Source organism: Helianthus annuus, chromosome 12 (assembly GCF_002127325.2).
Source record: "Helianthus annuus cultivar XRQ/B chromosome 12, HanXRQr2.0-SUNRISE, whole genome shotgun sequence".
In the NCBI taxonomy this organism is placed as follows: Eukaryota; Viridiplantae; Streptophyta; class Magnoliopsida; order Asterales; family Asteraceae; genus Helianthus; species Helianthus annuus.
Genome location: NC_035444.2, coordinates 90,072,176 through 90,098,077, shown reverse-complemented (window position 1 = coordinate 90,098,077; position 25,902 = coordinate 90,072,176). Strand labels below are relative to the sequence as shown.

Below are 25,902 nucleotides of genomic sequence, written 5' to 3'. Positions count from 1 at the left end.
CGTAAAGCCCGAGCCGTATCAAGCAAATGTCTATGCTTACGCTCAACAACTCCATTTTGTTGAGGCGTATGTGGACACGTGGTTTCTAACAAAATTCCTTGTTTAGAGTAAAAATTCAACATAAGGTTTGATGTGAACTCCCCGCCATTATCACACCTTATTCTCTTGACGTTTTTATGAAATTTGGTTTCAATCATCTTGCAAAAATTGACTAAACAAGTACTAGCATCACTTTTATATTTAATAAGAAAAACCCAAACACTTCTACTAAAATCATCAGCAATGGTCAAAAAATATTTTGCCGCAGAAAGTGAAGGAATGCGATATTTGTCCCACACATCGCAATGCAATAACTCAAAACATCCTTTGGTTTTAATTTTACTTAATGGAAAAGGTGATCTCGTATGTTTAGCCTTAGAACAAGAATCACAAACATTATTTCTAAGATTAAAAGAAACACCTTTGAGAAAATCAACCTTAGCAAGTTTCTCTTGAGATGTATGTCCCAACCTTTTATGCCATCTTTCAACCGTAACAGTCATAGCCTTTCTCTCTTTCCCAAACATCCCCATTCGGTATAGACCTCCTTTACACTTACCCGCACCAATCAAGTTTCTCGAACGGAGACCCTGCACCACACAAAAATCAGGAAAGAAAGTCACGGAACATTGAAGATTTTTAGTCAAACGACTGACGGAAAGAAGATTGCAAGTAAACTTTGGGAAATGCAATATTCCCTTTATTTTGGTGCCTCCTGGTAAAGTATAGTCTCCCTTTCCTTCAACCGGGATCGCATCACCATTAGGAATAACCACAGGCATTTCATGAGGATCCTTTCTTTTGTTTTCAAGAATATTGTTTAGATAAGTTGTGTGTTCGGTGGCTCCCGAATCCACAACCCAATCATCCTCATCATCATTAAATCTACCGGTCATGTGCCTTTAATCGAGCAGTAGGATCACTGCTCTGATAACATTAAGAAATTCAAATGTATCCCTTTTTATTGAGTTTTTATTTTCTGAATACAAGAATAGAGAGTATGACTCTGTTTATATAGCATACAAAGGACAAAAGAAAAAAAAAAAAGGAATCAACTATTATGGCTAAAATTAGGGAGAGGAAACATGGACTAAAATTTGGCAGAAGATTATGGAGAGAATGTCTCCATATAATTTCAAAAGCCAAATAATATATTGCTAGAATGAAAATAAGATAACAAAAAGAATAACTCCAGGTCTAAAGCAAGCAACAGTATCACATAATACGCAAGAGGGTTACACGAGCCTAGTCGAATTAATAATAAAAATTGAATTTTGACATAGTCTATTATTACAAGGGAGTCTTGGTTACAAAGTTGCTTGAAGAAATCAAAACAAACGTGTTCCTTTGGGTGAAAAAACCGGTCGAAATTAGTGAAAATTACAAATACTCAAGTGGTTTAATTGGTGTAAATTTATTTTTGTGAGTATTTAATTTTGTAACTTTCAGACAGTTCTTGTATCTAGCTCCTAGCTCCTTTCTTTACTGCTATTAGGCTAGAGGGTATGGTGACATCCCATTTTTGGAGGACCATCCGCTACGTAGGCGCCACGTCATAGTCCTCTCAATGATGGTCACTAGAGGGTATGGGAGGATGATCCTACCCCACCACTTTTTTATTTTTATTTTTTAATTTCTATGCCCTATGTACAAGTATTGAAGCCTAATGTACAAGTCCCTAACACAAACAAACAAACAAACAACAAAGGGGGCCCACCATTGGAGGACCGTCGACACCGTCTGAAATTGGACGTTGAAGACGGGACGGGATGGAGGACGGGGGGCGGGATGGGACCGACGCCGGTGCCGGTGAAGGACGAGATACTATACCGTGCAGCCTTAGAAAAAAAAATATACTGAACTATTAAATAAAAGTGGCCTAGAATTTATTGAAGCGAGTCCTACAAAGGCCCATTCTATACACACCCCCCCTCCTTCCTGATTACACCCCCCCTTATGAGAGGAAAACTGTCGGTCCCACGCAGGCCCCACCTGTAAGTATGTGAGAGGAGGGGGTGAAAAAAGTAAATAGGGGGTGTAGAAAGTAGCACCCCCTACAAATTGCAATCACATCTGAGCATTGCACGTGAAGGTTTTGCGGTTATATCCAAGAGATAAATACTGAATATTGCTTTATACTTACCTCTCATTTAATATGAGATAGTGATGCTTCTTTTGACTTTTAGTTAGCATTCATACATTCTTGTGTTATCTTTTTTTTTTAAGTTAAATTTCATTCAAACACGAACGCCACAAAAGGCCCTCAAAACGGGGACCGTAGGGCCATACGAAATTATATCAAGTTTAAAGGATAATTACACCAATCATTCCAATCGATACCTCTCAATCTAGATCTATGCCGAAGCCAAAAGAATGACACGGACTTAATAGTTTGCATAACTTCAATAGCTCTCCGAGACTTTCCATTAAAAACTCTAGAATTCTGCTCGTTCCAAATAACCCACATTGTTGTAAATATGATGCCTCTTAAAATGTATCTCTCATGTTTCGTCTTTGTTTGAGTCTCCGCCAATGTCAAAAGGTCTTTCACATCAAAAACAAAAATAGGGCTTAATTTACACCAAGACCCGATCCGAGCCCATAGTTCCGAGGAGAATAAGCACCCTGTAAACAAATGGGTCGTCGTCTCCGGATCCGAATTGCACAGAACACACGAAACATCTTCTATCTTGACTCCGCGCTTAATTAGTTCTACTCTAGTTGGAAGACGGTCAAGATCGGCTCGCCAAACCATAATTTTACGTTTCAACGGCGTCCAACCTTTCCACTTCATGTTCGAAACGATTGGGGCAGTCGCTTTAGTGGAAATCAATTTCTTAGCCATGTGAACCGAATAACATCCATTTTTGTCACCCATCCAAGTCCACCGATCAATCCCATTGTGCCATTGATAATCATGTATGTCGGACAAGAGCTGAAACAGCTCGTTTACCTCCTCCCCAGTTACAGGAGGTGAACGCCAATCCCACGACAGACCTGCAGGGCCGAGACCAATCTGCACCCGAGCCGACACTGAAGCCCATTTATTTTTTTCAAGACGGAACAAGTGCGGATATACCAGACGTAACGGTTCTTCCCGCAGCCATGTGTCCATCCAGAAATTTATAGACGACCCGTCACCAACAACACCGATAAAGTAGCTATTTAAATCTCTCCCACTGACAAGCTTTTTAAGACCAAGTTTCACTATCCGTTTCCAACAACCACTAGCCGAGGAACTACATGGAAGCGTAGTCCAAGCACGACTCGACCCATGACACCCCATTATAACCTTTTTCCATAGGCAATTACCTTCTTTTTTGAAGCGCCATGTCCATTTAAGAAGAAGAGCGTCGTTTATATCTTGCAATCTATTGATGCCCAAACCACCCGCGCCTTTCGGTCTAGCAATCACATCCCAAGCTACCCATGGGATCTTTCTTTCTTCACTTGAACCCGCCCACAAAAATCTCCTCATAATAGCTTCAATACTTTAAATCACCGCCACCGGAGTTTGGTAAAGGGATAGGTAATAAATCGGAAGATTTTCTAGAACCGCTTTAATGAGAACCAATCGGCCCGCTATAGATAATGTCCTAGCCTTCCAAGACTCCAAGCGCCTCTTTATCACTTCAATCACCATGTTCCAATTGCTTATCCGAGACATGTTCACACCAACTTGGATCCCTAGATAAACAAACGGAAAATCCCCTCTTTTACAACCCAACACCTCCATCATGTTATCAACTTCAATGTCATCGGTCCCAACACCAAACAAATTAGATTTGTGAATGTTAATACGAAGACCCGAGCACATGTAAAAAACCCTTAAGATCCGAGCTGTGTTCTGAAGGTTTTCACGGGACCATTCTCCCATAATAAGAGCATCGTCTGCGTAGAATAAATGCGTAATGTTGGCTCCATGATCGGTAAAATTGATACCTCTAAGAACACCAATCTCTTTAGCTTTCTTCAACAAGCAAGACAAAGCTTCCATAACTATCAAGAATAGAAAAGGAGAAAGGGGGTCGCCTTGGCGAAGCCCCTTCTCACAATTAAATTCAAAAGTTGGTGAACCATTTACGAGAACTGCGGATCTAGAAGACAATAAAATTCCCTTAATCCAATCACACCACTTCAAGGGGAAACCCACTGAGCCATAATAGACATCAAAAAATTCCAATTCACATTGTCGTATGCTTTTTCAAAATCTATTTTTAGAAGAAACGTCTTTCGTTTTCTTTTTTTCAACCATTCCATCAATTCATTAACCACAAGGGGCCCATGTAGAATAAAGCAATCCGATAAAAACGCCGACTGTGACTCGGAAATAACACTACCCAAAACCTTCTTAAGACGATTAGCAAGAATTTTGGACTTGACCTTACTGATCATCCCAATAAGAGATATAGGCCTATAATCTTTGAGACCCAAAGGCGTTTTTACCTTTGGTATCAAAGTAATAAAAGAAGAACCACAACCGGGACTAATGTTACCTGTCTCGTGAAACTCCTTCATGATCTGAATGAAATCTTCCTCACGCAAGTTCCAAAAACGTTTGACAAACCGGAAATTAAAACCATCTGGGCCTGGTCCCTTGTTGGACCCACAATCAAAAGCGGCTTCTTTGATTTCTTTCCTGGTAAACGGCTCAGCTAACCAAGCCCGATCATGATCGCTAGGAACCATCAAACCATCACATTGAAGATGAGGACGATGGGGGCATGCTTCTTTGAAATGGGCACGAAAGAACCGCATAATCTCCTTTTTAACTAAATTTGGTTTTGAGACCCAAACCCCGTTCACATCAAGCCCTGGAATCGCGTTTCTAGCCTTCCTACCATTTACCATGCTATGCTATGAAAGAAAGCCGTATTTTCATCCCCGAGAGAGCCCACTTCACCCGAGATTTTTGTCTAATATCCCGCGATCTATAAAATTCTATCTCCTCAAGGCTCTTCTTACATTCGGACCACACCCATAACTCGGACTCTTCTAAATCTTTATGCTCCATCAAAATGTCAAATTCCTCTTTCTCAGATCTCAGTCTCTCCTCATCTTCAATCTCTTTGTTTTTCCAACTTTTATACCAAACTTTCAATCTATCCCGTAGGCTTTTGAGCTTCGAACATAAAACCGAGTCTGTAGGACCTTCTCTATTGTTTCCCATTAACACCGAATTAACCAACTCCTCGCACCCAGGTCTATCAACCACGAATCAAACCATCGAAAAAGTTTTGAACCAAAATTCGTATCAATCAAAGTTAGGATCAAAGGCAAGTGATCGGATAGATCTTTATTTAACGCTCTAACACAAGCGTTTGGCCACTTCTCAAAAACATTAGAGCAAACAAGAATCCTATCAATTCGACTCATCTTGCAATCGCCTCCCCTGCCTTATCTTATATCATAAATATTTTGTAACTCAATAATTACTATATGATAAAAAAGAAACACAATGAACAGTGATTGATTATTTATTTTTTAAATTAAAGTTAGGATGGTATCGGGTATAGATACTGGTCTCAAATTTATCAAACCGGTGTATTTTCGGTACCGGTTCTGCACAGGTATTCACCGGTTTTACCCTCAAATACCGGTGTCGTACCAGTACCGACCGGTACCGAACCGTACCATGCTAGGTATATTCGGTACCGGTACCCACTTTTTGGGATTTCGGTAACGGTATTTTCGGTACCGGTTGGTACCAAGCTCATCAAACCTGTAGCAATGCAGCAATGCAAGTAATTGCACCGTTTATATTACTTTTCATACACACAGTCAGTAAACTGTATTTCGTTTGAATGAGGTTTTATATACACAACAACTTATTTTGCTTTCTTTTTTGTCTTTTTCTGTAATGAATGAATTGTAGCATGTAAAATTAACTTGGATATTTAGAATATTGATGAGCAAATCGTATCAAATCCTGTAAACGAACCGGTATCGTATCGGTACCAAATTTACTATACCAAATCATTTTCGGTACCAATTTGGTACCCACCTTTTGGTGTTTTCAGAATCGTTACTTTCGGCTCGACACCGGTCTAGCACCATACCTGTATTTATTGATTTTTACCTTCAAATACCATACCGTATTGTACCGAGCATTTTCGGTGCCGGTACCTAATTTCGATGATTTTCCGGATCGGTACTTTCGCTGCCGTTACCGGTACCGAGCTCATCCATATGTTAACGTGTTAGCACCGTAATAACTGAACTGAAAACAACCGAATTTCCAATGTGGAGGACGTGTGGGTCCTATTATTATATATTAGGTTATTTAAAATCGCTTTTTTTATGCCGGAGTGACTATCCTTACCACGTCTTTTTATTTATGATATGATATTCGGTATCTGTTTGCCGTTGCTGACACGCCTTTTGTAGTCATTGGGTTCCGCCGCAACGCGCGGACGGAAAGTAACTAGTTTAAAAATGAAATCTTCTTTTGTATACTCTTTCAATAAAAATAAAAATAAAAAATAACAACTACGTCTATCGCTCTAAGGGTCAAAACAAAGGTATTTGTCTTTACCGTCCATAAAAGTTATCTTCTCTACCAATTATAACTAGTCTATCAGACTTATGTTTAAAAAGTTGATGTTTTATAGAAATTCAGCCAATTTAATTTTGACGACACAAGGTAAACGAAACCTCTTAACCTCACTTGGTTCCGCCCCTGACGATCCCATCCACTTTACAGATTATTTATTGCATAAGTTCATTTTAAATTGTTAAGTTTTTTTTTTTTTGGTTGGAATGGAATAATATAAAATGAGAGAATAGGCGATGTTGTTGGTCTGTAGGAGTGAATAGAAAAGCAATGAACATATTATTATTACTATTATTATTAGTATTACTATATATTAATTAAGCAACTGAAATGAAATGAACAGTTAATTTAATATATTTTAATCATACATTAATATATTAACAATAAATGAATACTTAATATATTAATATATTAATCATACATTAATATATTAATAATAAATGAATACTTAATTTAATATATTATAATCATATATTAATATATTAATAATAACTATAATTTTCTTTACTTTCTAAATTGGATAAGCTTGGTGTCAACTAATACTGGTATCAAAAATACCGGTACGGTCCGGTTCATTATCGGTACATAAAGGTAAAAAACGGCACCAGCCTGATACAGAAAACGCCAAAAGTCGGTACCGGATTGAGTTTGAAAATCTTTTAGTTCGGGAAATTCGGTACTGCTAGACGGTACCATTTGCTCATCCCTGATCAGAGCTCGGTGGCAACTGATACCGAAAAGACCGGTTACGGTACCGGTATATGAAGATAAAAATCGGTAGCGAACCGGTACTAGAAACGCCAAAAGTCGGTACCGTATTGGTACTTAGGATCCTTCTGTTCGAGAAATTTGATACCGGTACCCAATATTATTTGCTCATCTCTGACCACGGGTTTCATACCAACAACATCATTAACATACAACTTTTTTGGTTGATTTTCTTTCGATTATTTTTTATTATTTTTTACATTTTATTTTTGTTCCTGTTAGTGGTTCCGTGTGCAACGTGCTCGTAGTGATTTTAAAACACATGTAAACATAGACTAAATAACAAAATAAGTTTGCCGCAACGCGGCTATGGTGATAAAACTAGTTTGTTTTAATATATAAACAACCTTAATATAGTTACAAGATGTGAATTGGAACACGGTAAAAGAAACATTACTAAGTGCAAGCGAGAACAGGGCTTCAAAGAACAGAAAAATAGTAATTCATGCAGTGTATTCGCAAACATTTTGGAGCATTTGGATCGCAAGAAACAAAAAGATTTTCAGAGATAAGGCAATTAACACCTACAAAATAGTTGAAGAGATAAAGGAAAGGTCGTACGAGTGGCTAACAAATAGATCAACCATCTCGGGCGTATCATGGAGTGATTGGAGACAGTTTAGTTTAAACTCTTAAAATTGTTGTTGTATGTTTTATGTGTAAATGGTTTTCTGTAATGGCCAAGTCCAATGTAGGCAGGGCAGGCTCTGGAGGTGGGCGGGGAGGACCACCGGCCAGGGCCCGTAATTTCGTAGGGCACGTAAATTTTTTTTTTTTTTAAAAATCTGATATTAGGGCATAGCCAAACAAATAATATAACATAGGCTCACTTACAAAAAAAAAAAATCATATGATTTAGATTAGTTAGCCCATTGGGATTAAGTTAGTGAGCTCAATACCCAAATGGATTGTTTATCGAATGCTATATTTTTATCAACGGTTCACGGTTGTATGAAAAACTAGTTTAAATTATTTACTTCGTTAAGGCCCGAGGACACATTTTTTCAAGCTCGAACAAGGTACAAGAATTCTCAGAGCCGGCCCTGAATATAGGCGCTATTGATGAAAAAGTTGTTAAGGTGGCATGAGGATGACGCCCTACCCTATAGTGAGTATGACAGATTTCATAAACGAAAAAGGAAATCGATTTTTGTAACACTTTTAATTAATTTTAATATATTTATAAAATTGCTATTATCTTAATTTGAGCCATTAATCAAACAAAAACAAAGAATATGATTGGTTTTCTTAAAATGAGGGTTTTCTCATGAACCTTAGCTACCATATATACATATACATTAAGATCTATACTACTAGAATAAAATAAACCAACTTTTGGACACGTATTATTCATTAAAGGTATCCTTAAATTTATATTTATCTAAATAAATAAATAATAAATTAATATTAAATTTTATCATACTTTAATAGAATATTATCCTCAAATCTAAATTGTTAATTTAATATATTTTTAAAACAAATACCTCTCTTATCTACTTATCTTATATTAAATATATAAATAATAAATTAATATTAAATGTTATCCTAATTATTTAAAAACATAACTTTTTTTTTATTATTTTGTACACAAAATTATGTTTATTCAACTTGAGTAAAACGCCAGGTTTTTAAGGATATAATTTTTTTTATTATTTGTTAGATTTTTCAACCCGACTATACATGGGTTTTTTTAAAGATACGACGTTTTTAGTATTTAATATACAAAATTACATTTATATAGGATATAATTTTTTTTATTATTTGGTAGATTTTTCAACTCGACTATACACGGGTTTTTTAAAGATACGACGTTTTTAGTATTTAATATACAAAAATACATTTATTTAATCTGTGTAACACACACGGTTTTTAAAAATATAACTCTTTTTTATATCTATTCAACACGTGTAATATACGGGGTTTTTAAGGATGTAATTTTTTTTATTATTTGGTAGATTTATTCAACCCGATTATACACGGTTTTTTTTAAAGATACGACGTTTTTAGTATTTAGTATACAAAATTACATTTATTTAAGCTATGTAATACACATGGTTTTTAAATATATAACTTTTTTATTATTTGATATATAAAATTACATTTATTTAACCCGTACAATATACAAGGTTCATAATGATATAAGTTTTTATTATTTAATATATCAAACTAGTTTATATCCCGCGTGTACACGCGGTTTAACAAATGAAAATATAATATATTACTTTAGCCCTTAAAAATAAGTGTGTGATTTTTTGTTAAATATCAATCACAATGAACGCACAACAAATCTGTGATTTATGTTTATAATCCAATAATTAAAAAGCATAAACAACATATAAATTCATGATGAATAGTTATATAAAAGCCAGCTGTAAATATGTAATATATTATTAAATATAAAAACAAAATGGTAACCTGAGAAAAAGGAGTAATAGTGCCATTACCTTGTCAAAGTGTGGTTGATCTCATTTGCTAGTAATGGCTTGTATATTGCACTAACCTGTTTAATGAGTAAATATGAAACATATAATTTAGAATAAAAGAATATATCAATTTTTAAAAGAGGAAGAATGCATACATGTATGTGTGTCGATAAAGAAGTAGCAACATTCGAGTTGCCACCCAAACTTCCATATGGGTCTGCACATAAATTTACATAACATTACCTACAACAGAAACCATTTAAATAATTTGCAATGCCTGTTTGCATATGTTGCTACTGGTGTGTAGAATTTCTAAATGGAGCTCCACATTCCATGCAATTATTCATATTCCCCGTTTTTTGCAAATAAACACAAAAAGTGTAATAATATAACCTCCAATCAACAAAGGATGGAGATAAACAAATAGGTGTAACAATACCTTAAACACTTAAATGAAGAATTACCAAATAAGATGCCACATCATGTAAACAATACCTTAAAGAATAAGTTTCAACAAAAATTGATAGTGTACAGTTTATTATCTATACTTGGAAGATTTATTAACCAAGATGAACAAATTAAACTTAGAAATTGAAATTGACCCAAAATTGATGAAGGATGATCCCTTGTATGCTATTAAAAATTGATTACAACTAAATGTCATATGTTTTCGGTTTTTTTTTTTTTTTTTTTTTTGAGTTTAATCGAGTCCCCCCAACCCTTTCCAATTCATCTTCAAAATATAGAGTATGCTTTCCCCTGGTTTCAAGATCTTTTCAAATCAACTTTTATCACTTTTATAACATTATATATCCAATCTGATTTGTAAATTAAAAAAAAAACATGAATGAAGCATACCCTTAGATGCTATAAAATAACAAATCTTTATTATCATAACATGCCACATTCAAGAACAATCACAACCGACAAGTATGAGTTATAGAATCGAAAACCCCATCAACAAAAAGATCAAATTAAGTACTATAAACAGATTAATAAATTAGTTTGTTGATTACCTTGGGAAGAGAGATAATCCATGATGGATTAAGTGAGCGTGACATGGTAATAACCGATGACTATTCAAACGATTCCGTGCTCCGAGCAGATGAAATGGGCTTGGAGGCGACGACTGATGAGGGAAACGGTGGGTTACGATTCCAAGCTTCAAGCAGATGACGGTGGTCTAGAGATGAATTAATTTGAAATTTATTTATCCATCAAATCTTCTATATTTACTATATTTTTTCTATAATTTCAAATCAAAGCTAAATAAAAAAAATCATAGATTACGATTTGAAACATTTAAAATTGATTTGAAAATTAAAAAATTTATCCATTAATTTTTTTTAAGTTTTAAGCTTTTTTAATAAATTCCAAAAATCCTCGATATTTTATATTTGATATTTTATCCATTAAATCCATTAAATCCTCTATTTATCCATTAAATCCTTGATATTTTATATTTGATATTTAATATTTAATTAATGTGAGAAAATCAAATTATTGATGCCCTCTATGAATGACAAGTGTCCTAATAGTGGTTTCTTTTATTATATAGTATAGATATAGATTATATTTATTCAACCCGTGTAATACACGAGTAGGGCTGTTCATTTTTATCTGAAACCCGAAACCCGACCCGAAGTTGAAGCCACCCGAACCCGAAGTAGAGAATACCCGAAAAACCCGAACCCGAATAACCCGAACCCGACCAACCCGAACCTTAAATGGGTTGGTTATCGGGTCACTTTTTCCAACCAAAAACCCGAAAAACCCGACCCGAAAAACCCAAAATCTGAAACCCAAAAAAAAACCCGAACATTTAATGTCTTTTTTCGGTAGATGTGTTTTGGTTTAGAGTTTTTTGTATCTAAAACATTATGTTTTAGGACATCTGAACATTATCATGTCATATTGTCAAATATTGTTTTAATTTTGATAAATTTTTTTAAGTAGAATGATGGATTTTAATTATATATTGCAAAAAAAAAAAACATTTTTTTAATATTACATCTAAACCCGAAAACCGAACAACCCGACCCGAACTAGCCCGAAACCGAATAACCCAAACCCGATCAACCCGAGCTTTAAATGGTTTGGTTATCGGGTCACTTTTTCCTAGCCAAAAACCCGAACAACCCGACCCGAAAAACCCGAAACCCGAGAAAAAAACCCGAAGAACACCCCTATACACGAGGTTCTAACCTAGTTATATTATATTACAATTAGCAAATCACATTTTACTAAAAAAGATCATAAAAGTAAATCACATTTTACTAAAAAAGATCATAAAATTAACAATCGATTGTGATCTACAAACATATACAACTACACAAATCCCTCACAAATCGGTCGCACTAGCATTCAAAAAAAAATATGGTCTTGGTACAAAATTAGAGTAAATTGCCATTTTAGTCTCTGAGTTTTGTTCAAATTTGCCATTTTAGTCCAAATGTTTTTTTTTTGCCTCTAGGTCCCTGACTTTTCCCTTTTGTTGCCATTTTGATCACATACACTAACTCCATCAAAAAACTCCATCTTTAACCAGGGGTATTTTGGGGATTTTCCTTTTAAATGTTTTCAATTGCCATTTTGATCCAATTCCAAAAAATGAAAAAAATGAAAAAAAATAAAAAGAAATTCCAAAAAATTCTAGAAAATCATAAAAATTCAAAAAAATCATAAAAATTCTAAAAAAAATACAAAAAATCCGTTTCGGCGAGAACCGTTTCGAACCCGAACTGTTTCGAGCTGAACCGTTTCGACGCGAACCGTTTTGACCCGTACCGTTTCGACCTGAACCGTTTCGAGCTGAACCGTTTCGACGCGAACCGTTTCAACCCGTACCGTTTCGATCCGAACCGTTTCTATCTGAACCGTTTCGAACCCGAACTGTTTCGACGCTGAACCGTTTCGAGTTGAACCGTTTCGACGCGAACCGTTTCGACCCGTACCGTTTCGACCCGAACCGTTTCGAGCCCGAAACGGTACGGGTCGAAACGGTTCAGCCCGAACCGTTTCGAGCTGAATCGTTTCGACGCGAACCGTTTCTGCCCGTACCGTTTCGAGCGTAACCGTTTCGACGCGAACAGTTTCGACCCGTACCGTTTCGAACCGAACCGTTTCTAGCTGAACCGTTTCGAACCAAACCGTTTCGAGCTGAACCGGGTCGAAACGGTTCGCGTCGAAACGGCTCAGCTCGAAACGGATCGGGTCGAAACGGTACGGGTCGAAACGGTTCGCGTCGAAACGGCTCAGCTCGAAACGGTTCGGGTTGAAACGGTACGGGTCGAAACGGTTCGCGTCGAAACGGTTCAGCTCGAAACGGTTCGGGTTTGAAACGGTTCGCGCCGAAATGGATTTTTTGTATTTTTTTAGATTTTTTATGATTTTTTAGAATTTTAATTATTTTTTAGAATTTTTTGGAATTTTTTTGATTTTTTGGAATTGGATCAAAATGGCAATTGAAAACATTTAAAATGAAAATCCCCAAAATACCCCTGGTTAAATATGGAGTTTTTGGATGGAGTTAGTGTATGTGATCAAAATGGCAACAAAAGGGAAAAGTCAAGGACCCAAAGGCAAAAAAAAACTATTTGGACTAAAATGACAAATTTGGACAAAACTCAGAGACTAAAATGGCAATTTACTCTACAAAATTATATATTACTACATTCAAAAGCTTGTCTCATTCTGCCCTTTATTGGCCCTTTTTTTATTTACCTCTTTTTCTTTTTGTGTACGAATTTTAGGTGATTATTTTTATGTGCGTGTTCATTTACATGCTTATTTTTATCTACATGTTCATATAAATTCAAGTTGATTTAAGTTTTGATGTAGTTTTTTTTTTTTTTTTTTTTTTGGAAATGAGTAGAGTCATATATAATACGTTTACGTTTTGACATAAATTTTGTTCGAAAAGGAATCGGCTCAAATATAATACGTTTTCTTTAGACAGTATAAATTCGAGTTACTTTACGTTTTGACGCCACTGCAACGTGCTGTACCATTCTTTAACTTAAAAAAACATAATTTACTTGTGTGCTTATTTCTATGTACTTGTCAGTATTAATTCAAGTTGGTTAACTTTTCAACGTAAATTTCTTTCGCAAATAATTCGGGTCAAATATAATACATTTTCGTGCTTATTTTTTTGGTACGTTTTCAGTTGGTTTACGTTTTAACGAATATTTTGTTCGAAACGAGTCATATCAAATATAATACGTTTTCATTAGATAGTATAAATTCGAGTTACTTTACGTTTCGACACCGTCACAACGTGCAAAGAACTTTACGAGTTATAAACACTAAAAGCAAAAACGATCACATATGACCACCGTATTTTTTAAATATATAAATAAAAATTAGAAACAAAAGTATCACAAAATTGTTATAACTAGGGTTAAGACCCGCCCGCGTTACGTCGCGGGTATAACGTAAACATTGAATGGATTAGTCCGAACTTTATATGATGCATTAACCATATGAAAACACACATTTTGACTTTTTCATTTGAACTCAATCTAACCTGTATAAGCATTGTGATTGGATTAAACGTAAAGTAAATCAAATTAATATCGAACAATCATAACGTATTATATGTGACCCAACTCATACATAGAAAACGTAACGGGTATGAAGAAAAATATGCACATGTAATCGAAAGGGATTAATTAGAGCTTTCAAAAAAAGGGGAGAAAAAGGAACCATAATTTGACTTCACTCGGTTCGAAACAAACTTTACGAAATATACATAAAATAAACACGAAAACATACTATATTTGACATGAATCATTTCCCAAAAAAGTTTACGTCGAAACGTAGAACAACTTGAATTTATACGAAAACGTACATAAAAATATGCACGTAAAAATGGTTTCTTTAAACGAAAACGTTTATATTTGACCTGACTCGTCTATAAAAAAAGTTTACGTCGGGATGTAGAACAAATTATATTTATACATACCGGTACATAAAATATGCACGTAAAATAGTTTTTATGTAAAGGAAGTATAGGGGTAAACCGAAACAAAATATTAGTAAAAAATTTAATAGGTTAAAAACGTTCGTAAAACCGTGCCAAGTAGCACCAATGCCACAACCACATCAACTCTCAACATCGTAAAAATAAAATAGATAAAATGGTAAAAATTACACTAAAAGAAAAAGCATACTAAAACCGTTGAACCATGCACACCCGTTACAGTGTGTTAATGCGAAGAAATTAACCAGAAACGTAAAACGTAGAAAAGTAATAACTTAGTCGATCTAGGACCCGCCCATTGCGGCGAACTTTTCAAAAGGGATAAAAGGGACGCATTGTGACGGGTCTGTCAAATATGAAAAAATAGAGCAAAAAACGTTGAACATCACATGCATGCTACAACATGTTAACTCGCAAAATTTAGAACGAAATGTAAAACAAAAAACTTGTGAAAGATAAAAAGTATGGGGGACCAAAGTTGTAAATAATAAAGTGTTGTGTTAAATTACAAAAGATGAAACACTTTGAGTTAAAGTAAAAATTCAAATGGGTTAAAATGTAAAGGATAAATTACAATTTTCGTCCTTTATGTTTGTATCAGATTGCAATGGATAGCCTTTAAGTTTAATAATTACAGTCATAGTCCTTTATCCGAAAAACTTATTACATCTTTCGTCCTTTAACACTAACCAAGTTAAAATTTTCAGTTAAATCTAATCAATTAAGGGTAGTGTTGTAATTTTACCATGTTTCTTCCTCCCTTCCTCATCAGTGTTCTTCTTTATCATTTGCACTGAAGAACAATCACAAAATAAAAAATCACTTTCTCCATAACAACCAGACACCACCTCCTCTTCTTCATGACTCTCTCTTTCTCTTCTCCATAACTACCGTCCATCACTTCCGGCCACCTGAAACACCTAAACCCACAACCCTGCTGAAAACGCACCTAAAAACCATCACCATTTCCAGTCATCATCTTCATCTTCTAGAAATGAAGATACATGTTGATGTTATCTTGATCATTTTATCAACTTGACTTCTAATCTACTTTCGCATCTCATACCTTTGTTATCAATTCAATTTTTAAAGCACCCATCTTTCGATGCAATCAATCAATTCTTTCACACGCTTTAACACAATTTTGAATTTCCAGTTGCAATTAGGGGTTGTTCTTCCCCAATTTCGCACTTTTCGTCATTCTTTGCGGTTGATTTCACTTTGATTACGGTCAGTTGTTCACGATACTCATGAGTTTTCATTAAATTTTGTAGAATTAAACAAATTTTATGAATTATGGTTTGATTTTAAAATTGGGGGAAAATATTGTGAATTAGGGTTTTGATTAGAAAGTTGAAATATGAACTGTAGAAATGGATATAACTAGTGAAGCGGTTGATCGGTTTTTAATCGGACCGACAATCGTATTTGGCCAGACGATTGCTTTTAGGGTGTTGTTATGCGAATTAATTACACATTTGAGACGTCAGATTATACCTGTGATGTTAAATTACCTTCATATGATTAAAACATGTGTTTCTGACATGGTAGGCCTGTTAAATCATGGTTGCACCCTAGAAACCCTCAAGGGATATTGTTGTTGGTGCCATTAATAGCATTTTTGTTAAAACAGTACACGAATGTGAAGAGAGAGGGACGATCATCTTCCAGATATTGTTCTTGATGTTCCTGTGTGTGTGGGGGGGGTTAAAGAAGAACACTGATGTGGAAGGGAGGAAGAAACATGGTAAAATTACAACACTACCCTTAATTGATTAGATTTAACTGGAAATTTTAACTTGGTTAATGCTAAAGGGCGAAAGATGTAACGAGTTTTTCGAATAAAGGATTCTGATTGTAATTATTTAACTTAAAGGCTATCCATTGCAATCTGATACAAACATAAAGGACGAAAAGTGTAATTTTTCCAAATGTAAAAGATAAAACTTCTAGGTTAAAAGTGAAATATCAAGGTCTTTTTTTTTTTTTTTGAAAAACTCCCCAAGCTTAGGGTACAATTCCTAATACACAAAAAAAGTTGTTAATTTATATATGGAATAATTTATTAAAACATTATTTTATATCATATACTATATATAATAGAGCAGCTGAAAGAATAGTGCCACACAACCTGGAACTTCGTTATTAGGACACATCATCAAGTAGGGGTCTTTAAAAAATCCGAAAACCGAACCGAATCTGAAACTGAAAAAAAAGATCCGAAATTTTATTAGTATATTCGGATCAGATGTATCCGAATCCGAATTCTTATTTATATATTTAGATTGGATTCAGATTTCAGACTTAAAAATATTTAGATTGTTTGGATTATTCAGATATCCGAATAAACCGAATAAGCTTTTAATATATGTTTTGAAGTTTGAACATTTTATTTGTGTTTTAATACTAATATTTAGGGATTATTTCCCAGAATAGTAACCAAGTTTTAAAAGTGTTAGGTCACTGGTGTTGTTTTTGTCTCAATTAGATAACTTAACATTCAAATCGAGTCATGTCGTTTTTTCCATGTGTCAAGAAAAAAACGGAGTATAAGATGATGGGGTCGAATTATTTTAAGATATGAAATTATATTTATTAAAAATAAAAACCATTTAATTACATTAAAAGTTAAAAAAAAATAAGTTACAGTCTACGTCATGCATCAAATAAAAAAGAAAAAAGAAACACAAATCCACATCACCACGGTTACCTATGAAATTGATGAAAAAACCCTTAATTTTAATGAAAAATGAATATTGAGTGACCTGATTGGAACACTTTTGAAACTTAAGTGACCTAATTGGAATACTTTTAAAATTTGGTTACTATTCTACAAATTTACCCCTAATTTTTATTATAAAGACTTTGTTTTAAAGTTTGAAGTTTGTATTTGTCCGACCCCCCGAACTTTTCGCTCAGTAGTGTCCGGTATGTAGTTTTTGTATAGAATCTTTAAGGTATATACGTTTTCGACCCCCGGTCAGAAATCTCAAGCTTCACCACTGTTTATTTTCCAAGGTCAATACATTCAAAAGCACTTCATGGACTAACTTCAAAACCCACCATTTTTAAAACCCACCATCTTCAACCTTTTCTTCACTTTCTATCTCAATAATCAATACATTATAGTGTGATTTTCGTCACCAATCAATGATTCAAACACTCAATCAACGTGTTCTTCAACTTTTTTTGAAGAAACCCAGTTTAATTTCATATAATATCTCATTTTTCACTGGGATTTTGAAGCCAATCACTCGATTCGTTTGATTCGATCGCTGATAAGTGTTTCTAATATTCAAATTCGTCAACCGGTGAAGAAATCTGAAGAAATCGGTTTCGATCTATGTGAGAAATTTTTGAATTTTATTTTTATGATCTGGGTTTTTGAATTTAGTCATTGCGTTTTACGATCTTGGCGGGGGTCCGGGGTCAGCGCCCTTGGGAGCAAGGTCCAAGGGGCGGCGGCCCCTGACGGAGTCCAAGGGGCAGAGCCCCTGGCTGGGGTCGAGCTACTTCCTGATTCAGACAATTCTCAGACAAAACATACCCTGGTTCAATGCGTTTTAGAGAAAACACTTTCTTTTATGTTTTTAGGCCATTGCGTTTTAGAACTAAGACATTTTTATGTGTTTTCTAGCCATTGCGTTTTAGAAAAACGCATTTTTGAAGTGTTTTTAGCCACTGCGTTTTAGGTAAAACACATTTTAGGTGTTTTCAGTCCATTGCGTTTTAGAGAGAACAATTTCTTTTGTGTTTTTAGGCCATTGCGTTCTAGAAATAAGACATTTTTATGTGTTTTTTGGCTATTGCGTTTTAGAAAAACACATTTTGAAGTGTTTTTAGTCATTGCGTTTTAGGTAAAACACATTTTTATGTGTTTTCAGCCCATTAGGTTTTAGAAAAAAAAGACATTTTTAAGTGTTTTCTAGTCATTGTGTTTTAGAAATAAGACATTTCTTTGTGTTTTTTGTGAATTGCGTTTTAGGTAAAATACATTTTTATGTGTTTTCAGTCCATTGCGTTTTAGAAGTACAATTTTTTTTTGTGTTTTCTGGCCATTGCGTTTTAGAAATAAATCGTTTTTTTGTGTTTTCTGTCCATTCCGTTTTACAAATAAGACATTTTTTGTGTTTTTTGTGCATTGCGTTTTTTAAAAAAGTCATTTTTTACGTTTTTTTTACATTGCGTTTTACGCAACTAGGTTTTTCCATTGCGTTCTACGCAACTGGGTTTTCGAAAAAAAAATTCGAAAATATAGCAATAGTGTACTCGTTTTAAAGATAAAAAAACCCTCGTTTTTTTGGTGCGATTTTTATAAAAAAGATAATGTCGTATGAAAAAGTTATTAACGTTTAAAAAATGGGAGGAATTGGAGGAGAGAGAAACTATTGTCCTGGATTGACTAGAATGCCCTTACACAAACACACGCGCCTCTTTTTTCTCTTAAATTTCATTCATTTAATCTTAGCCCTTGATTAAATCAATTGATGGTCAAGATTACTTCCTAACCTTCCTAACAAAAAAAAACTTGATATTATATCCTAACCCTGTGTTTTAATACTAATTTTTATTATAGAGACTTTGTTTTAAAGTTTGAATTTTGTATTTGTCTGACCTTCCGAACTTTTCGCTCAGTAGTGTCCGGTATATAGTTTTTGTATAGAATTTTTTAGGTATGTACATTTTCGACCCCCAAGTCGGAAATCTCAAGCTTCGTCACTATTTATTTTCCAAGGTCAATACATTCAGAAGCACTTCATGGACTATCTTCGTAAAGCCATATGTCGACAAAGAGTCATCACTTACGACGACAAAGATCCACTATAAATTAGGGCAGAGATCGTACCCGAGCTCTTAGAAGATGCAAGATGCTCAAGGATCTTGTAGTTGTCTTTTCCAATGCTTTTGCACATTCTGCATTTTGCTTGAAACAACTTACAGATATTGTAGACTTCGGGCGCATTATACCCGTATTCTCGGAAGCACGGAAACGCCTATGAGGTGTCGTCTCCCGTCCCGGGGACTGCTAGGGGACAGAAACGGCACGGGGACGGCCGGGAAATGTCCCCGGCATGTTGGGTACGGCGTGGAAACATGATTTAGAAGGGGACGGGGCAATGGCGGACCCAGGAATTTTTCTATGGGGGTGCGGAAAAATTTTAAAAATTTTAGGCCCCAAGGTATATAAGTAAAAAATCGGTTCGTATCGGGTCGGGTCGGGTCGGGTCTTGTAAAACAAAAGAACATCGAACTAAATTTATATAATCATCAAAAATATGTCAAACCTTGTTACAAACATAATTAAAACGTCACCCTACGGGTTTTCATTTTTTGAAATCTATCCAAAACATAATATATCAACTATTCAAGCCCTAGAAATCATAATGTAAATAACCCTAAAAATCATCTAAACAACACATACACCATAAAAAGAAAAAGCCAAACATTCTTCACTAACAAATATAACCAACCAGATCTACTCTACTGTGTTGTGTATGCGACTATAATAAAAGGCAAAATATGATCACTAACAAAATGTATCCCACCATATAACATAATGAAAAACAAAATGAAGCACATGTCTACTGTCATGGTTAGTATGCGGCTAATATCAACCAAAATTCATCAAAAATAACAAAGAAATTTACCCGTGTTCGATCGGCGGTGGTATGGTGGCTGATTACGGTGGTATGCGGCTGCTGACTGTTCACTGTTGTCGCTGATGTTCTGATCGCTGGCGTGCAGGGAGGATAGAGAGAGTGGGAGAGAATATGTAGTAAGGGTTTTGGGCTTATTTATTTTATTTTAGTTTGAAATATTGTTAATTTGTTGGGTTTGTTTATTGGGCTAAGACTTAGTAGTGGGCTAGTTAAAGATATTGGGTATTTAGGTTTAGTTATTTAGGTATTAAAAGTTATATAATTTAGGTAGTCTTTTTTTTTTTTAAATTTGACTTTACTAAAAAAAATTTAAAATATAAATTGATAACACTTTTTACCTAAGGGGTGCAGACGAAAAATTCCAAGAGGTGCGGACAGAAATTCCAAGGGGTGTGAACGGGATTTTCGACGGAACTTAGCACTAAATTTTTTTTTTCCCGGGGGTGCGCCCGCCCACCTTCACTATGTCTTAAGTCCGCCCCTGGGACGGGGTTTGAGGACGTGCAGGAAACGTTTGTTTGTAAGAGAAAGAGAAAGAATGTGTGAGTGTGTGGGTGTGGGTGTGTGGGTCTGTTTGTAAGAGAAAGAGAAAGAAAGGAAGTGAGTTAGGGTTTCATGGATACAAAGACGAAGAAGACGACTGAAGTTAGAGAGAGGAGGGTGGTGGGTGGGTGGGTGGGTGGGTAGGTTATGTGTGCGTATATATTATTAATATATTAATTATTTTTTTTTAATTTCTATTTCTTTATTCATTAAAGATATTTTAATTAATAATAGGGTACTCATAATATGATAAAAAGACGCTCTATTTTATAGTATTTTTTTTTTTAAATAAATGACGTACATCAATATATAACTATTTTGGGGTTTTGTGTTGCCTTATTTTTAATATATATTTATTTTTTATATGTTTTTATTCCGGTACCCGTCCCGTCCCCGCTTCTTGAATTTTTTAGTTTTGTCGTTTCCCGTTCCCGTACCCGTCCCGTACCCGTTTCCCGTACCCATCCTAGTGCATCATAGCCCGTATTCTATCATATTGTCCCACATGTGTGTGGGGTTAGAAGGGGATGTATGTATGAAGAAGCATTTGCTAATGATGTGCATTCTTAGGGGGCGTTTGGTTCACGGAATGTTTTAGAATTGGAATTGGAATTTGCATAGGAATTAGAGTTTGAGGGAATTGGAATTTAAACATTCCAATTGGAATTGGAAATTGTTGGAATTGGAATCTTAATTCCATTTTTGTTGTGTTTGGTTGTCAAATGAATGGAATCCATCACCCCGTCACCCACAACCCTCGGTTCGGGTCGAAACCGTTCGCGACGAAAATGTACCGCGAAACGGTTCGATTCAAAACGGTTCGCGTCGAATCGGTTCGTGTCGAAACGGTTCGATTTGAAACGGTACGGGTCGAAACGATTCGGTTGGAAACCGGTACGGGTCGAAACGGTTTGGTTCAAAACTGGTACAGGTCGAAACGGTACGGGTTGAAATGGTGCGTGTCGAAACCATTCGGGTCGAAGATTCCAATGAATTTACTTTAATTCCTTCACATATAGGAAGGATTTTGAATTCCTTTAGTTAAAGGAATTTAAAGGAATTTAGGTCTAATTCTTATTCCAATTCCATTGTCAACCAAACACATGAAGATTGGAATTGAGATTCTAATTCCATCAAATTCTGTGAACCAAACAAACTAAGAGATGAAATTCAGATTTCAATTCCCTTAAATTCCATTGAATTCCTGCAAACCAAATGCCCCCTTAGAGATCCAGTAGTGAAAAAAAAAAAAAGAAAAATTTAGAAAAGCACTGGTGAGTGGATGTAAGTGTTCTGGATGGGCACTGCTGAATTTCAACAGGTTTATTCAAGTTTCTTGCAACATGCAAATTCAAAAACTTGTTGCGACTTCTATTTCCACAAATTGTTATAATTTAAAAAAGTATATTACTTGCATTATCATGCATAATTACGCATGTTATTACATAATTACGCACATTATAATGCATAATTATGCACATTATAAAAAAATCAAAACCCGTATGCCACCAAATATGAAAATTACACATGTTAAACTCAAAATTACGCATGGGTTGTTTCAAAACCCTAATTACACATGTTATATACATAATCACGCACATTATAATAAAAAAATTATGCTTATTTAAAAATCGTGGTGAAAAAGGACAAAAAAGTAGACGCGAAAACCCATGCATGATACAAACTTAGACGCAAACTCTACCTTAGACGCAATAATTAGGGATCACTTCTACAATATACGCGATCCATGTTTATTTTGGTAAAGTTGACTAGTCAATATTTTCCCTTTTAAATAGAGAAAAATGCCCGGATAGTCCCTGTGGTTTCGCCTTTTTTCATCTATAGTCCCCAACTTTCTAAAACTACCTGAATAGTCCCCAAGTTTTCATTTTTTGTTCCCGGATAGTCCCTGGGTCTAACTTCAGTTACTTTTCTCTGTTAAAATGATGTGAAATGACAAAAATACCCTTTCCTTAAAAGGCCAAACCATAGGGACTATCCGGGCATCTTCTTCATTTTTATTTATAAAATCCCACCACCACACTTCATCTTCAACCTCCACCCACCATCACCCTCCTCCACCCTCCACCATCATCGCCACAGTCACTCTTCTTCGAACAAAACCCCCAAATCAAATACAAAACCCCCAAATCAAATACAAAACCCCCAAACCCTCCACCATCAAATACAAAACCCCCAAACCCTCCACCATCACTGCCAACCCAAATCCTTTAACCCCAAATCAATACAAAACCCCCAAATCCCAAATCTTCAATTGATTTGTCAGCCCTAGAGCGCTTGATTTATCAAACAAGCTTTCAGCTTCAATTGATAGATTTGTGTCCGCAACAAAAAACGTGCTGAATCCTATCATTAACGACAACCATGGTTAGTTTCTTTACAATTCTTCATCTGAAATTTTAACTGGTTCACATCATTTTGGTTGTGTTCATTACAGAATGCAAACATGTACCTAGTAATAACGCAAATGGGAGTACAACCAAGAAAATTATAGCACTTAGTTTATAAGTTATTCAGTGACTTAATTTGGTCCACATTACTTTATGTTTGCTGTTAAAAGCCTCAAGGAGATTACATAGAGCTTCATAGGAAGAGAAATGGATACCGCCCTGATCATTTTGAGAGGAAGCGAAAGAAGGAAGCTCGTGAAGTTCACAAGCGTTCTAAAGTTGCCCAAACGGTTGTTTCTTTTTCCATTATTTTATCTTGTTTTCTGTCTTTTTTATTCACTTTTATGTATTTCATGTGGTATTTCCCTCAGATCTCCAAGTTTGTTTGGAAACTTGGTTTTGGCACCAAACAATTTAGTTAGTTGAAGTTATGATCTCATTTGCTCAGATCCAATTCTAAGTCATGGAATACTAAACAGTTTTTCTATTTGTGGTTGTTTCAGGCTTTAGGAATAAAAGGGTAAGATGTTTGCTAAGAAACGATATGCAGAGAAAGCTCAAATGAAGAAGACGTTAGTACATGTTCAACTTTATCTATTTTTTTTTGTTTTTTTTAAACAGTAAGGTGAAGATATGGAAGTTGCCCGTTTTTATTTACAGAGTGTTACTCTTTTTTAATATGTGCTGCATCTCATACCTTACTCTGTTAATTTGTATAAACCCAGCTAATTGTCCAGCTAATTGTGGCGGTGATGGTGGAGGGTGGAGGGTGGAGGAGGGTGATGGTGGGTGGAGGTTGAAGATGAAGTGTGGTGGTGGGGTTTTATAAATAAAAATGAAGAAGATGCCCGGATAGTCCCTATGGTTTGGCCTTTTAAGGAAAGGGTATTTTTGTCATTTCACATCATTTTAACAGAGAAAAGTAACTGAAGTTAGACCCAGGGACTATCCGGGAACAAAAAATGAAAACTTGGGGACTATTCAGGTAGTTTTATAAAGTTGGGGACTATAGGTGAAAAAAGGCGAAACCACAGGGACTATCCGGGCATTTTTCTCTTTTAAATATCTTACTATGAATGGCATATCTCTAAATTTCATTATGTGATGCTCTAGTTTCATCCTTAACCAGCTTCTATTCCTCACTAGATATGGTAAATGTCAAACATCAGCATCGTTATTGTCACCGAAGTTATGACGGGTCCCTAAAATGTGACACCTATTGCATATAATTTGGCTTGAGGGGGATGTATTTGATGGACTTGTGGGCCTAATAGATGTGATATGGCAATTTCATTTGGATATCTGTGGGCTCTCTCCCTCCCTCTAGCTATCTTTGATGGTGTTTCATCGAAGATATGTTCGTCCCATGGCAAGAAAATCATTGGTAGACTTTTAACGAACCATGATTTCGCTATGGTTGGTTAGAGCATATGCAATGCGGCACTATGAACGACCAAAACAGCCAACAGGCATCCAATGGCTGACAAATGAGAGGCCCATGGACACGCACTGGTAGCCACATCCAGTGGCGAAGCTTGAGATTTCCGACTGAGGAGTCGAAAACGTATATACCAAAAAATTTCTATAAAACCGGGGGTAAAAAACGTATATACCCAAAAATTTCTGTACAAAAACTACATACTCTCCACTACTGAGCGAAAAGTTCGGGGGGTCGACCGCCCCCTCCCGCCCCCACTAAGCTACGCCAATGGCCACATCCGTGGTCGGAAAGGCGTTTGTGTGGAAAAACACTAATGGATAGTCGTTGGTGAGGATGGGCCTTTTGTTTCTTTCAAATTAAAGAATTATTTATAATATGCCAAAATTTATAGCATATAAATATCTGTAAATCTTGTAACTTTTTAAACTAAAACTGTAAACTTTTTATAAAGTTAGTAAAAATTAAGATTTTTTTTTTATAACTTGAACAAAATTTAACAATTTTTTGACGACTGTTGCTTTAACCAACTACCAAGCACGACTCTGTTTCGGATAACCTTTCGGCTTTCGATCACCACCAGACGCTACAATAGTTGTCTTTCAGATTGTATTTCCATACATTTCACAGATCCACAACATTTAAGTAGGAGTAGGGCTGTAAACGAACCGAACGAACACGAACAAGGCCTTGTTCGTGTTCGTTCGTTAAGGAAATAAATGTGTTCACGAACGGTTCATGAACACTTACCGAACGAGATTTTATGTTCGTGTTCGTTCATTAAGGAAATGAGCATGTTCACGAACGGTTCACGAACACAAATAAATTTGGCGAACGCGACGAAGGATAAAGATAGATAGCCCTGAGAGTAGCACTCAAACTTGAATCCCTTATTGTGGAACGGAGGTCGATCATATTCGACGATGTAAATAATGAGAAATGAAAGGGAAATGATGCATAAACAAGGTGAAAATGGGTTTCCCAGTTTAATTGTTAGGGTAATAAAATAAATAAAAGTTTAATAATATAAAAAGTACAAATAAAATATAAGAAAGTAAAAAGATCTTCAGTTAAAACACAAAC

At 35.4% G+C, this 25,902-nt stretch overlaps 1 protein-coding gene and 1 long non-coding RNA gene across 2 annotated transcripts; one reads left to right on the top strand and one right to left on the bottom strand.

Moving 5' to 3' along the window:
- Positions 1–3,532: 3,532 nt before the first annotated feature.
- Positions 3,533–4,036, bottom strand: LOC110893197. Its single transcript, XM_022140315.1, has one exon. The coding sequence runs from the start codon at positions 4,034–4,036 to the stop codon at positions 3,533–3,535; it is 504 nt and encodes a 167-aa protein (XP_021996007.1).
- Positions 4,037–23,125: 19,089 nt separating this feature from the next.
- Positions 23,126–24,034, top strand: LOC110896921. The gene is made up of 3 exons (XR_002568283.2): positions 23,126–23,358; positions 23,552–23,671; positions 23,885–24,034. It is a non-coding gene; the product is annotated as an uncharacterized LOC110896921 (long non-coding RNA).
- Positions 24,035–25,902: the final 1,868 nt, after the last annotated feature.